Source organism: Perognathus longimembris, chromosome 11 (assembly GCF_023159225.1).
Source record: "Perognathus longimembris pacificus isolate PPM17 chromosome 11, ASM2315922v1, whole genome shotgun sequence".
NCBI classification, from domain to species: domain Eukaryota; kingdom Metazoa; phylum Chordata; class Mammalia; order Rodentia; family Heteromyidae; genus Perognathus; species Perognathus longimembris.
This window is the reverse complement of record NC_063171.1, coordinates 67,897,944-67,914,137: the sequence shown is the minus strand read 5'-3', so window position 1 is coordinate 67,914,137 and position 16,194 is coordinate 67,897,944. Positions and strand designations below refer to the sequence as shown.

Below are 16,194 nucleotides of genomic sequence, written 5' to 3'. Positions count from 1 at the left end.
AAAAATGACAGAAAAAAAAAAGAAATAACTTTCACATAGTACATTAAAAACACAATGAAAAACCTCGTTTCCCTATCTAGCATCGTCTTACATGATCAGATGTACATACTTATTGATCTATTGGGATCCTCTGCTAGCACTATCCTAGACATATACTAATTATTACAAATGAGGGAAACCATGGAATCTATGCTTACTTGGGTCTGGCTTACTTCACTTAATATGACTTTTTCCAAGTCTTTCCATTTCCTTACAAATGAGGCAATGTGATTCTTTTTGATGGAAGCATAGGATTCCATTGTGTGTGCGTGTGTGTGTATATACCACGTTTTCTTGATCCATTTATCTACTGAGGGGCATCTGGGTTGGTTCCGTATCTTAGCTATGGTAAATAACGCTACAGTGAACATGGTTGTGCTGGTAGCTTTAGTATGACCTATTTGTGGTGATTTGGGTAAATACCCAGAAGTGGGATTGCTGGATCATCGGGGAGCTCTATGTTTAGTCTTTTGAGTAATCTCCATACTGCTTTCCAGAGTGGTTGAACAAATTCACACTCCCACCAACTGTGTAGTAGTGTTCTCTTTTGGCCACATCCCCGCTAGCATATGTTATTAGAATTCTTGATAATGGCCATTCTAACTGAGGTGTGCTGGAATCTCAATGTTGTTTGTATTTGCATTTCTTTTTATGGCCAGAGATGAGCATTTCTTCATGTGTCTGCTGGCTGTTCTTATTTCCTCTTCAGAGAAATAAATCTCTCTTTAAGTCTTTACCCAATTATGAATGGGGCAATTGTTTCTTTGAGGATTTGTTTTGGGGACATTTAATTTTTTTAGTTCTAAGTATATTTTAGATATGAGGCCCTTGTCTGTTGTATGGCCAGTGAAGATCTTCTCCCAATCTGAATAAAATGCAAGCTAGTTAAATATATCTTTGCATGTATCTTCAAAGGTGGCTTAAAACTGCTAGCCATAAATATACCTTGACTTGTAAAATGTCATGATTTTAATATATCTATAAATTTAGAGTGCTGTCAGCAAATTATGTAAGACAAAGAATCATTTAGTACATGATACATTTTGTTATTTCTGGTTCTCAGGAGTCAAATTTTGATATGTGATTCAGCTTCAGATCCAATATTATTTTTTAATTTTTATTTATTTATTTATTTTTGGCCAGTCCTGGGCCTTGGACTCAGGGCCTGAGCACCGTCCCTGGCTTCTTCCCGCTCAAGGCACTCTGCCACCTGAGCCACAGCGCCCCTTCTGGCCGTTTTCCATATATGTGGTGCTGGGGAATCGAACCGAGAGCTTCATGTGTAGGAGGCAAGTGCTCTTGCCACTAGGCCATATTCCCAGCCCCAGATCCAATATTATTTGATGGCATGGTGACTATGAGTTGGAGAAGTTAGCACCAAGTTGCCTGGATTTGGTCTTTCCTCTGGTATACATTTAACAGTGTGACACAAATACAGCTTTCAACCCTTGAGTTACTTCAAATGAAAGAAACAATAGACTTGAGGTTTTTAGATCTTTTAAACCTCAAAGGCTGTTTTTTAAGGAGCGAAGCTAGGCTAGATAATCTAGAATCACATTCTAAGAAGAAAAAGCATCTTAACTGGTCAGCTTTAGAGTGCTTCCCATTAGTAGAAGGAGCTTATGGTTTGAGGGTGGTTGGTTTTGTGGGGCTTTTTTTCTTTATTTACAGGAGTTAAACAGGAGGATATTTCATTGCTGCATTTCCACACATTTACAGTTTTCCAATCAGTCTAACCCCCTCTATCATTCTTTCTTTTGTGTTTTCTTAATTTTAAGTTTTCAATTAGTCTAAAGGTATTGATTTTGAAAGCATAGCCTTTATTCCTAGTAGATATGTAAAGTATTTCTGTATATGAATGCTGCATCTCTGTACATGGACATATTTCTTATAGTGAATAGATACTCTTAACTTACTGTGAATCATACTGGGATGTGGTGTTCATAACCCTAATGACAAATTCAGAATACATCTTTTAAAAATGAAATTTAGTTGTTTTAAACCATGGGTTCAGCTAAGCATTTGCTTTATTCTGTACTCCTCTTCAATATAGTATTAGAATTCCTAGCTAGAGCAATAAGGCAAGATGCAAACATAGAGGGGATCCAAATAGGGAAGATGAAGTAAAACTCTCCTTCTTTGCAGATGACACGATCCTGTATTTAAAGAACCCCATAGGTTCCACTCCCAAGTTACTGGAGCTGATGTGAAGCAAAGTATGAGGGTATAAAATTAACCCTAAAAAAAAAAAAATCAATGGCTTTTCTGTATGCTCTTCTCAGAAGAGCAAGGCTGAAATCAGGAAAGTAACTCCTTTTTTGTAATAGCAAGTTCAATAGTGTCACAGAATATAAAAGATCAATTGTATTTCTGTAATTAGCAGTAAATACATGAACAACAAAATAAAAAACATAATACCATTTACAATGGCTCAAAATGAAATCAGTTATTGTTCTTCTATATGTAATTTGTGTTAATGTAAGCTCCCTTTTAAATAGTGACAAAAGTGTTACAAAAGATGACAAGTGTTTCAGGATCTAGAAAGCTAGTAGCTATTATTACATGAAGCCAACAAATGAGCTATTTTAGTGAAGTACACAATTTCTAACTTGTCAATCTCAATACTTTACATCAATTCCATATATTTCAGCGTAGCTTTAAATCTGAAAACTTGTTTTCAATAGTTACTGCCATTTAAAGTCATACATTTGTTTTATATAGGTATCCATGTATGTATGTATGCATGCATTGGTAGTTCGAGCATTTGAATTCAGGGCCTCATACTTACTAGGCAAGTGAATCATTTGAGCCATTCCACCAGCCCTTTTCTGAGTTTGGTTGTTGGGTTTTGTTGTTTTTTGTTTTTTTTTCCCCCCAGATAAGGTCTTACTTTTTTTTTTGTCTTGCCAAGGCAAAATTCTGTAGAAAAGTGTACAGCCAAAAATCTGGCAAGCAAGCACAAACAGCAAGCAGGCTAACCCTCTATTCCTGTCTTTTCTCTGACTGGTTGAGCTCAAGTTCACAATCTGCTTGTGATTGGCTAGTTTGAATAGAGTAAAATGTATTTCTGTCTGGGCTTGCGCATCCTGCAATCTTTCCTGTCGCTAAGATTTTAAATCATGTACATTGTTCCCTCACCATTGTGCTTCCTTAGCAGGTTGGGGCAAAAAGCTTGTGCTGTAATGCCCAACCATTGGTGAAGATGGCCAGGCTGGCCTCAAACTGTGATTCTTCTTCAGTCTCCATGTCCAAATAGGTAGGTTTACAGGCTTCACACCCAGCTTTAAAGCTACATTTTATTATAAGAACTTAGTTTTGAGATAGGTTTATGGGTAAGTTTTCGAAATCCTTATTACTCCTTTCAGGATAAATAATTGGGAACTGAGGAGTCTTGAGATCCTCTATTTTTTCAGTGTCAAGCAACTTTCAAAGACAACAGTCAATGCCTTCTTGCTTTTCTTCGTTTTTGTGATGCTAGACAAGTGTGTTCTATCACTTGAGCTACGTGAAAACCTTTTGTTTTTGAAATTAGAGCCTTATTAATGATGCTCAGGCTGACCTCAAGCTTGTGATCTTCCTGCCTCTGTCTTCCAAGATTGTGGGCATGCAGTACCATGTCTGACTTTAGTGCCCTACTTAGTGTTTTATAACTGATACCAAAACAGCCAGGTGTCAGTGGCTCACACGTGTAATCTCATTTGCTCAGGAGGCTGAGAACACAGGGATTTCAGTTTGAATGCAGCCACGCAGATAAGGATTTGAAAGTCCATCTTCAATAAATCAGCAAAAAGCCAGGCTGGATATGTGGCTGTGAGCAAGAAAGCTGAGTGACACCAGCTGGCTCCGAGTTCAAGCCCTGAGATCAGCACAAAAATAAATATACAAATAACGGTACCAGTGCTAAGTAAATGAGTCTGCTTTCATGCTCCTAATCTAAATTCAGTTTAGAAATATGAAGCTATACAAATTTGATAAGGACACTTGAATAGCATTTACAAATTATGTTCAAATTTAAGCTTCTCCTATGTATATAACGTAAACAGGATACTGATAGGGAATTTCCTTTTTAGAGATTTTTTTCTTTTCCTTTATTTTTGCCTCAAAGTGCCTATCTGAAACATGACTATAGTCGTGAAATATGGCCTTTTTCTGTCTCCTGTTTCACTCAAAGAAAACCAAAGCCCTCACAACAATCGCTCAGTTTCCCCTGAACCCTAACCCCTAGGCTCATTCCCCTCTGTCCTCCTGCTTGCTACTTCTGCTCTAGGTCCACACATGAAACATCCTGACTGACTGCTGGTCTCTGCCCTGGCCAGTAATTCTGCTTGGAACAGACTTGCCAGGTTACTGTATGACTTACCCTTCACAATCTTTAGGATCTGCACACGGGTCACCTTCTTAGTCAGGCCTACACAAGGAGTACTTAAAAAAACAAAATTCCTCCTTGTCCATCTAACTCCTCCTACAAGCACTAACTCACTGTACATTTACAGATGTTTATTTTGTTCTGTCTACTACCTATCCTCCACCCAAGAAAAGGCAGAGTTTTGTTTCTCACTGCATCTCAAAAGCCTGAAATATACTTACCACATAATAGGTGACTCAATAAATATTTGATTAAATGAAATGAATGAATCAATGAATATAACAGGCATATCGACATCTGTCAAATTTAATGACTCTCAGAAACACATTGAAAAATGAATTGCCACAGAGAAAATCAATCTCCAGCAACCTTGAACATGTAATTCTCATGTAAGTCTCATCTGCAGTGGCCTCTTCTTCTCAGTCCTGACACCTGTTCTCCTGTTCACAGGTAGGATTTTGCCAGCCAAACCCAATTTAATGAGAGGCTTCTCCCAAAGCCTCCTTTTCTCCTTAACTCTGGATTTGGTACTTCTTCCATATATTACCTCTCCTCACTTCCTCATAGTCAAAAAGACAGCAAGGTCCATTTGTATATCTGCTTCCAAGATCAATGGGTAAAATCCTTGAGAACAGAAACCTTTCTCATTTGCCTTGCCTTCACCTGCATTTAACTAACTCTTAACACACAATACAGACAGGGACTCAATAGATGCTTGGTGTGTTAAAAAAACAACAACACACAACCATTTCTTAATAGATTTATTATGCATCAATTTACCTGCTACTTGTTTCCTTAGTTTTTCAATTTCTTCTTTCAAGCTTTTTATTTCTACATCTTTGCTTGCTGCTAGAGGACCATCAACAGTTGAATACTGCAAAGCTTGGACAGTTTGCGTTGACTCTTAAAGAATAAAAGAATGAAAAACACTGATATACTTAAAATATTTAAAGAAATGCTAGTATCTCTCTTTGTATGAAAATGGACTAGAACATCTACCCATTGACAAAGGATGTGTGAACTTAGAAAGGCATAAAAATTCTACTGCAGTTGTTCAAAATATATATATATTTTTTATTTATTTATTTATTTTTTTTTGGCCAGTCCTGGGGCTTGGACTCAGGGCCTGAGCACTGTCCCTGGCTTCTTCCCGCTCAAGGCTAGCACTCTGCCACTTGAGCCACAGCGCCGCTTCTGGCCGTTTTCTGTATATGTGGTGCTGGGGAATCGAACCTAGGGCCTCGTGTATCCGAGGCAGGCACTCTTGCCACTAGGCTATATCCTCAGCCCAAAATATATATATTTTTTAAACCCTCTTATAATGAGGTTTTAAGCCCAGTTGCTAAGCTCTGCAGTAATCAGTTTTTCAGTCACTTTTTGTCCAAATGCTATATAGTAATGTAAAAAAGGTCAGATGTAAGATAATGTATGGAGAGATGAATCTTATGTATGAAGGAGGGATAGCGTGTTTGTGTGTGTGTGTGTGTGTGTGTGTGTGTGTGGTTATTATAAAGATGATGTACAAAGGGGTTACAGTTACATAAGTCAGGTAAGGAGTACATTTCTTTTTGAACAATGTCTCCTCTTCCCTTGCTTTCTCCCAGTTTTTCCCTCCTGTCCTCAACCACAAGTTATATAGTTCCTTTCCAACATAGTATCTAGTGAATACCACTGCTGCATTTGTTTACTTTCTGTTCTTTACCCTCCCAAAGACCGATAAGCAATCAAGCCTAAAAGAAAAAACAACAACAAAGAAAAGACCTCGTTTCCATTTCCTGAGTTGAATTCAATAAATATTATTCACATGATCAGATGCACATAAGCATTGAGCCTTTATGTTCATCCCGATAATATCCTCCTCTGGTCTCACTGCTTTTGGATGCCTAGCGTCCTGTAAAATTTATATATCCTGTTGTACTTTAGATAAAGTTTGAATGTGCTTTCACATAATATGCACAAATACAAGCCACTTTTATTTTTTAGTTCTAATCAAAAGATGTCATTTTATTAGTTTGCATCTCTTCTTCTTTATGAACCAAAACCAGCTATCAGGCTACGATGGGCATGGGTAAGGTATGCCTAGTCAAAATTCTAGTTCATTTAAAATTAGCCACAGTAATTTTATTCTGTCATCAGTAGTAAAAAAAAAACAAATAGGCATATGACATGGTTGTATCATGAACCTGGCATGGTGATGTACCCCGTAGTACAGCTCTTAAAGGGCTGAGGCAGGAAGGTTGCTTAAATATGGACTTTCAAGACCAGCCTGCGCAACAGAGATTCTACTTCAAATAATAACAACAAACTAATGACATCTTAAGAGGCAGTCCTCTAGATTTCTGTGAAATTTAAATGAGAAATGCATAAAAGGAAATGATTTTCAATTTTTTTGGCGTGTGGATCTGTGAAAAAAGGTAATCTGAAACTTTTGACAACAGCTGTCACCATGTGGAAAAATATAAGACATAAACTATCCCAATATCAGTACTGAATCCACCCACCTGTGAATTGTTAAGTGAGAAAATAAATCCTACTATTAATACTTCTCATATTTTCATCCTCAAATAATCTGATAGCTGTTTATCTCTAGTACAACTACAAAATTAATTGTTCTAGAATTGGCCAGAATGAATTGCAGACTTGTAGTGTAGGACCAACTAATTGGTTCTCAACTTCAAGTGGTGCTGATCTGCAGTAGGACTGATAGATGAGGAGACAGAGAAATTTAAATTAGTGAATTTTAGAAGGACCTGACTCAAATACAAAAACAGTGAAAACTGAAAAACTTCAAAGCAACAGCTCCCTTTTCATCAACTTACTTTTAGATATTGGTTACAAGAAAGGGCTCTCTGAATCTTCCTTCTTTGAAATGTTAATAAATTGCCAACAAACTCACTAATGGCTAAAAAGAAAGCATTTCTGGCAAAGGAAAGTCTTAAAAGTCACCTATTGTGCCAGCACTCATCTTAGCCACCTTGACCCATTGCCTAATGACTGAGAGTTCACAGGTGACACGAGCATGTACATGATTACAGTTCAGAAAGTGCGAGAACACAACTAAGCTTTTAATATTTACATATAGTAGAATGCTAAACAGAAGTAAAACTAAAAATGTACTACGAATACATAGAAAACATGGATGAAGCTCAAAACACAAAAGAATAATCCAGACTTAAGAGAAAATACCATACATATCAAGAAAAGGTTAAAAACTAATTGGGAGAAAAAAGGAAGATAATGTTTACTTCAGAATAGGGAGGAGGAGCTTATAAAGAACTTTATCCTATGATGGAAATATTCCATATATAGATATGGGTGATGGTTACAAGAATTCACACATATATGTTTATATACATAAAACAGTTTTCCCTCTAGACTACATGTAGGTCAACATACTAAGTAATAAGCAATTTTTAAAACTGCTTGAGTCATAAAGGGGAATTCACATGCAGAGATTTTAACAACTTTACTAGAGAAAAGAAAATAATCCATTCAATATAGGTACTATAGCTCACACCCATAATCCCAGTTACTCAGAAGTCAGAGATTGGAAGGATTATGGTCCCAGGTCAGCTTGGGCAAAAAGTTAGCAAGACCCCATATCAATCAATAAGCTGGACATGTTGGCTTGTACCCAAGATCTCAGCTGCACAAGCAGCCATAGATAAGGGGATCGCGGTCTGAGGTATACTCGAGGTAAAAACTGAGACTCTGCCTGAAAAATAACTAAAAGCAACAACTTTAAACAATTAGGTGAACTGTTTAACAAAATGAATACCAGAAAGTGGAAACACGTTAGTGGAGATGGGGCACAGGAATGGAGAGTGGGAAGGAGGTAAGCAAATGCAGTCATTATATTCAATGTATATGGTGATGCTTTGGTGATGCTGGGGTGTGCATTACCTGTGGCTTTAAATTTTTATTAATAATTGTACAAAGATGTTAAATTCCATAGGTCAAGTTATGAGTACAAAGAATCTTGGTCAATGTCACCCTCTCCATCATTCTTCCCCACTCCCTCCCCCTCCTGTCCCTGCCCTCAAGTTATATAGTTCATTTTTTTACATAATATACATTGCTTCAAGTAGCCAGGTGAGACACTAAGTTGTGTGAGTATCAAAGGCAGCATTAAAGTAGAGCAGTGACTGACTCAAAGGCCTCCTGGGGAGTCTGTTAGACTTGTGAGAACAACCACAAAGAGCTGGAGAAGTGAAATCAGAAAGTACTAACATGCCAAATTGCACATGGCCTCAGGTCACTGAAATCAACGTGGTTATTAACGTGGGGGAAACTGAATTTTCAGTGGTACAGATGTCAGGTAATGGTGGTGTGAAGCAGTGTAGGGGCCCCAGACAGAGTGATGACCCAATTATGAATCATTTATAATAGCAAAGGTGACCTGATTAGCTGATGGATGAAATGTATGAGAAGACTAAGAATGACCACAGACTTTCTTTCAGAAAACTAAAAGTGTGGAGAATTCTCACATTCAAAGGTCAAGGACTAATGAGAAATGAGCAAACAAGACTGAGAAGAACAGACTTGTAAGGTAAAAGGAGTCCAGGGGGATAAAGTGCTCCCAAAGCCATAAAAAGGAATCATTTTCTGGAGAGAGAAAAAATGCTTAATGAGGTCAAGTGATAAATGTGAGAAATAACTGCTGGATTTTGCAACATGGGGAGAGAAAGGTGGGAGGGAAAGTAGGACTGCTGGATAGCATGGAAGTTTCCTGCAAGTTGCCTTCAGCAACACAGCAGCAGAGGCAAAGCTGTATTTAAAGTGGCTGGTCAAGCAAGAAGGGGAAAAACTGATTTCAGGGTATAGTGAGCAGAGTGAAAAGGGAGGGTGTAAGAGGAATTGGGAAATGGTGAGTACAGAGTGGGGGAGAACTGGAGGTAATGGTGAAACCAAAGGCACAAGGGAGAGTTCACTAGAAAATTACAAGTACATTACCAAAGGTTTGCTTGAAACTAAGATTACTGAAGCTTTCTTACTATATTGTGAGACTTAACTTCTCCTGTCAGATACAGTTGTTAAGGAAGGGCAGAGATCAGGATCATCGCAGTTAAATAAGCATGGTAGCTCACACATGTAATCCCCAGTTAAAAAAAAAAAAAGTTTGGGGCTGGGGATATAGCCTAGTGGCAAGAGCGCTTGCCTCGTATACATGAAGCCCTGGGTTCGATTCCCCAGCACCACATATACAGAAAATGGCCAGAAGTGGCGCTGTGGCTCAAGTGGCAGAGTGCTAGCCTTGAGCAAAAAGAAGCCAGGGATAGTGCTTAGGCCCTGAGTCCAAGACCCAGGACTGGCAAAAAAAATAAATAAATAAGTTTGCAAAACCCTGTCACAACCAAAAAAGGGCAGGCATCATGGGATCTGCTGCCCCAATTACACAGGTAGCACAAATAGGACTGTGATCCAGTTCAGCCTAGGCAGAAAACAATACCCTATTTGAAAAGTAACAAAAGTGAAAAAGGCCTAGAGGTAATGCTCAGGTAGGTGCTAGAATGATGCCTAGTAAGTGCAAGGTCCTGGGTTTAAATCCTAGTACCAACAAGAACAAAAAAAGATCACCTTGCAAAACTGAAAAACTAAGTCACAATCTTAAGAGGGTTCTTCTACATGTGTTTAAAAATCACCAAACATGAAGAGAGGAGCAATGCTATAAAGAATGACAACTAGGACCAGAAAATGTGCCATGGAGTCATTAAAGGGTTGCACTGGGGTCCCTCTCTCCAGGAAGAATGATATCTCTCTCTCTCGTGTGTGTGTGTGTGTGTGTGTGTGTGTGTGTGTATGTGTGTGTGTGTGTGTGTTTGGCGCTGGTGCATAGACACAGATGCATACCCTTGGAAACAATGTTGTTTGATTTTATATAAATGATATTATACTTTCTTCTGTGCATAAACTTTTAGAAGTTAATTTTTTATGGTTTACAAAAAGGCTTTCTTATAATATAATTCATAATATTTTAAGTCCAATTCTAACAGGAAGAAACAACCCTCAAGTATATTTACCTTGAAGCTTTCTACTTAGTTCAAGTTTTTCCTGTTCAAGGCGCTTAATTCTTCTTTCATAAGCTTCAGTTGCTAAGTTGTTATCTAGAGTCCTCTGGACATTAACGTCAAGATCCAGCGAGGTAGGACCAGCTGTAACTCTTAAACAGCTCCGATCAGAAAGAACACTAAAGAATAGAAAAGGAAAAGGTATGTGGATTCATAGTATACTAAGAAGTTTGAAGAAAAGGATAACCTTTAATTCTTCATTTAAACAACTAAAGAACCGTTTAACCAAAATGAATACCAGGAAACTGAAACATACTTTATCAGGGGAGGAAAGGGGACACACAAAAAAATGGAGTAAGGTGAACAAATACAGTCATTATGTTCAATGTATATATGTGAAAACTGAACCATGTAACTGGAGAGCAGGAGTGGGAGAAGGGAAAATGGGAGAGAATGATGGAAGGGATGACATTGACCAAAATGCATTGTACTCTAATCTGAAGTCACTTGAAACCCCTTTGTACAGATACTTAAAAGCCTTTTTAGAAAAAGCAAAATGTAGAACTGAACATTTCTATATGGTATTATATCTTGTTTCCAACTTCATAATTTCCACAGCAAATTAAACTTTATGTATATTAAAAATTTTTAAACATGGATTTCAATATCTATAATTAGCCATCTAGAATGATTTTTGTAAAAATAACTTTTACAAAATTACCTGAAGATTCTTTTACAAGTATTTTCAAATAAAAACTTAAATCCCCTAAATTATCTTGAATTGTAAAAAGTAACCACAAAATAAAAATTGCTACAGACATGTGAGTAGTTTAAAATAACAAACATTTAAGTAATAATGGTCACAACTTCCAATCATGCTGGTCTTTAACAGAATCTGAAATTGAAGCTGGGAATATGGCCCAGTGGTAAAGTGCTTGCCTCATATACATTAAGCACTGGGTTTGATTCCCCAGCACCACATATATGGAAACCCAGGACTGGCAAAAAAAAAAATCTGAAATTCAAAATTTTAAAGTAAGGTACATTCTTTAATTCAATCCATGTTAAAGATATTTGAAATGATGGGCATTCATCGGTGAATAAACAAGATTCCTTGTCAACGTATAACTTCTATATGTATAAAAATGTATATCAATGTATAAATTCTATAATGGACAAAAATGAGCAAGATTAAATAAGTAAACTTACATTACACTAGAAAGTGTTAACTGCTAAAGAGAAAACCCATGAAGCAGGAAAGAGAGAAATAAAATCTTAACAGGGTAAAGATAAAAAGTTAGGTCAGGTCAACTGGTTGGGAATGCTGTCCCTGTGAAGGTAACAGAAAATCCAAGCAAGCTGAAGGTAGCAGAGGAAAAGGAGGGGTAAGAAGGAACTGAGACAAGATTTGGGGTCTGCTGAACCAGAGTAAAACTAAGGAAGAGCAATAGGAAATAAAATCAGAAAGGTAAAAGATAACTGTGCAGGGTCTTCAAGAACTTGGGTTTGAATTAAGACAAAGTTACTGGCACGAGAGCGTGGAGGAGATCTAACCTGAACAGGGGAATAAGTTGCCTTGTTTTTCAGCAGAAAACTTGGACACACTTGGGGAAACATCAAGATGTTAACTTATTATATAGATAGTTGGGACAGATTTTGAGTAAAAGGAGGAGAAAGTGTCCACTACAGATATATTAGGAGCAGATCAGAACACAGACTGAAAGGATATTCAAAGAAGAAGCCCCCTATAATGCTGATGCTCAGAAATCAGGGAGATGAGGAGAAATACAGTACAGAGACTAAGAAGCAACAAAAAGATTTTTTTTTAAAAGCTAAGTGTTTTAGTGGTACAGACTATGACAAAGAAATGAGACCAGGCAAATAAACCAGACTAGGACTGAGAAGTAATTATCAAATTCAGCAATACAAGGCAGGCCACCAATGGCTCACGCCTGAAATCCTAGCTACTCGGGAGGCTGAGATCAGAGGAACATGGTTTAAAGGCAGCCAGGCTGGAAGCATAGCTCAAATGGGAGAGAGCAGTGTGAGCAAAAAAACCCAGCAAAACATTAGCAACATGTATCAATAGTGACATCAACAAAAGCAGTTTACAGTTTTCATAAGGTAACAGTGGCAGATTCCCTCCACTGTCTAAGAAAAGCTCAGTCAAAACAAGTCCATCATAAGGCAGAACAGAGAAATGGCTGGTAATAAGTAAAAGAAGTGGGATTTACAGAGGCTTTACAGTTCACTTTCAGGTAGAAGAAAGTCCTTTCTGCGTGTTTGTGGGCTGGTAGACAGGGTCTGAGAATACAGGTGACCCAGAAAGGAAAAACATATGCTTTCCAGTGAACAATGCACCATGCTAGGCGGAAGAGGACAGAAGGCTGGCTTTGACTAGGAATCTTCAGGATCAATCCTCAAAAAGAAGAGCCTATGTCAGTCCAGAGGTTTTGTGAGGACAGTAATTTGTTAAAATGTCTGCTGTTGGTACCAATCCTCTCAGAAGAGAAGAAAGCAAGATCAGCTAAGAATAAGGATGGCAGAGGCTTTAGACACATAGACAATATGAAATCATCACTGGGTTCATAGAGGACCTGGCACGAAGCAGTAAGGGAATTGGAGGATGGAGAACATAAATCTAAAGGAAAGTCAAAAGAATGGCTGGTTTTCTCCAGCACTCTGAACTGCTCAGGTACAGATAGAGGTGAATTTTAATAATGAATATGTGCTTAACAAAAGAAGTACAACAGGGCTGGGGATATAGCCTAGTGGCAAGAGTGCCTGCCTCGGATACACGAGGCCCTAGGTTCGATTCCCCAGCACCACATATACAGAAAACGGCCAGAAGCGGCGCTGTGGCTCAAGTGGCAGAGTGCTAGCCTTGAGCGGGAAGAAGCCAGGGACAGTGCTCAGGCCCTGAGTCCAAGGCCCAGGACTGGCCAAAAAAAAAAAAAAAAAAAGAAGTACAACAAAATAAGTGACAGCCAAAGGAGTGAGGCCTATGACCACTCTCAATGGAGTTTAAGTAGGATAAGGAGGAACAAGGCAATTCATGTGAGGGACAAATCAATAGATTTCCCTATTGTACTGTAGTACATGGTATCACACATTTACTTGGTGCTCCGATTCCTCCCCACTGCAAGAGTCTGACCTCTATTGATATTCTTCCCCACCTAAAATGAGGTAATATTCTGTGTATTCTTCATGTTGTAATATCTAACTCTTTCCACAAGTATTCATTCTGTTTGAATTTTTTTAATTTAAAAGGCTTGTATAGGATACATTTTTTTAAAGTCTCAATTCGCTTTCTCCCCTCCCCCCAACCCCCCACTGGGGCCACAGACTTGGTAGACTGGCACTCTATCAGTTGAGCCCTATCTCCAGTCTTGTTTTTTTAATAGTTATTTTTCAGAGAATTTCTCAAAAAATTTTCAGCCTGGACTAGCCTCAAGTTGAGATTCTCATACTCTCAAATAGGTAGAATTTACAGGTATGAACCAGTAGCACTCAGCATTCAATTCACTTCTAGCTTGCTATAAGTTGTCCAAAATGTGTTAACTTTCGAGACTTACCAGCTACTCGTGTATGTAAAACCAACAAATGGCAGGTGGTGACCAGAAAACGCAGCATGTGTTGGTGGGGGCATTGTTTCCTAAGAAAAGCAAACACAGAAAGCAATCTGGTAAGAAAGAGACATCAGCCATTACCTAGAGGATGGGCTACAAACAGTAACCATCCACACCATACCGGCTTCATCTAGTGTGGCCCACGAGATAGGAATGAGTGAAATTTGGCTAAGTCCACTTGTCCTGCCATTTGCCTCAAGCAGTTAAGGAAGGCTTTCTCCATTCATCTTCATTCGTTTAGCAGGAGCACTGCTGCTGTGGGTATTCAGCCCTCCAAATCCAGTCTATCCCCACTGGCAGCAGAGAACTTGTTTCTATATCTAGCCGCCAGCTAGGTGTACACCTGTCAAAACCACACTGGGGATGAGGGAGCATCTGTTAGGTGTGACGTGAACCAGAGTTCAAGAGTTTTTTTTTTTTTTTTTTTTTTTTTGCCAGTCCTGGGCCTTGGACTCAGGGCCTGAGCACTGTCCCTGGCTTCTTCCCGCTCAAGGCTAGCACTCTGCCGCTTGAGCCACAGCACCGCTTCTGGCGGTTTTCTGTATATGTGGTGCTGGGGAATCGAACCTAGGGCCTCGTGTATCCGAGGCAGGCACTCTTGCCACTAGGCCATATCCCCATCCCCAAGAGTTTTTTTTTAATGAATCAATCTCAATTTATTTTGCCTGGTTAATATATTAAGCCCTGAAATACCTATTTTTTGTAAACTTTTCTACTTTCATGATTGGTTTTAGGGAGAGACCTGGCAACTCTTCACTTTTAAATTCATGAAATCTGTTATTATAAGCATGTATGTTCCTGCCCTTAGGAAATATAACACATATGAAGTAAATCTCTAAATTTTGGTCTTGGTCATGGATGCTATACTGACCTCAGAAACTCCCATTTCTTGGTTTTACGGTAGAAAAAAAGCACTGAAAGCCATGACAACTGCATGACTGGTAATCAACAACAAGGTGATAAGGTGACCTAGTATAACACTTGGAAACCAAAATATTACTTTATTTACCATATTTGAAAGGAAGAGAAGGACAAACTTTATCACAATGTCATACTTACAGAATTTTTTAAACAGTCATCATCCACATCGAAATTAGATGTATCAGTTGGGCTACTAACTTCTGGAATATATGGTGCTTCACAGTTTCGAATATTATCCCAATCAATTCCACTGAAAAATGGGTGTTTCTTAAAGTCTTCTATTCCATTTTGACCAAGTCGATGTTCTCTGCTACAAATGAGTCTTCGAATAAGATCTTTTGCATTTTCAGACACATCAGTCACTTGGGCTGGAAACTGGAACCTCTCCTATAAAAGAATAAACATAAATCAGCATTTGATCTACAAAGTAGGGTGGCTGACTTATTTATTTTCTTAAAAAGATATTTCTTTTTAGTCAAGATGTGGTGGCACACCCCTGTAGTCCCAGGTACTCAGGAGGCGAGGGTAGGAGGACTGCCATCAAAGGCTGGCTTGGACAAGACTCTACCTGAGAAACAAACTCAAAGCAAAAGTACTAGGGGACAAAGTGCAAGTGGTAGAGTGCTTGCCTAGCAAGCATGACAGTGTTCATCCCCAAGAGTAGCACTGAGTACAATCCTCAATACTGGCCTTCCCTTCCAAAAACAAAACAAAACAAAAATCATAAAAACTGGGGCTGGGAATGTGGCCCAGTGATAGAGTGCTTGCCTAGCATGCATGAAGCCCTGGGTTTGATTCCTCAGTACCACATAAACAGAAAAGAAAATTATGGGCTGGGAATATTGCCTAGTGGTAGAGTGCTTGCCTTGCATACATGAAGCCCTGGGTTCGATTCCTTAGCACTACATATATAAAAAAGTCAGAAGTGGTGCTTGGCTCAAGTGGCTAGACTTAAGCAAAAAAAAAAAAAATCATAAAAAATTAGTATATGCATGCTTCTGCTATACAGTACTGACACTAAAGTACACACAAAGATGAATTAGAAGATATCATTTACTTAAAAGAACTTCAAATTCCATTGGTGACTTGGAGATGTACTATAGAAAGAATACTGTAACAATTAAAACTGTCATTAGAATGGAGAGGAACTCACAAAAGTAGCAGGAATTTGATTTTGTATTGTCATAGAATGTAAAGCAAAATGTGTATATACAGTACAGTAAAAACTCTA

The 16,194-nt window shown here is 38.4% G+C and overlaps 1 protein-coding gene across 1 annotated transcript in view; it reads right to left on the bottom strand.

The window, feature by feature from the left end:
• Cdc42bpa (CDC42 binding protein kinase alpha) overlaps positions 1 to 16,194 on the bottom strand; it is a 172,787-nt gene that overhangs the window by 88,069 nt on the left and 68,524 nt on the right. Inside the window, 4 exon segments of the mRNA XM_048357522.1 lie at positions 5,186 to 5,308; positions 10,426 to 10,592; positions 13,989 to 14,068; positions 15,102 to 15,350. Coding sequence (XP_048213479.1) covers positions 5,186 to 5,308; positions 10,426 to 10,592; positions 13,989 to 14,068; positions 15,102 to 15,350 — 619 coding nt within the window.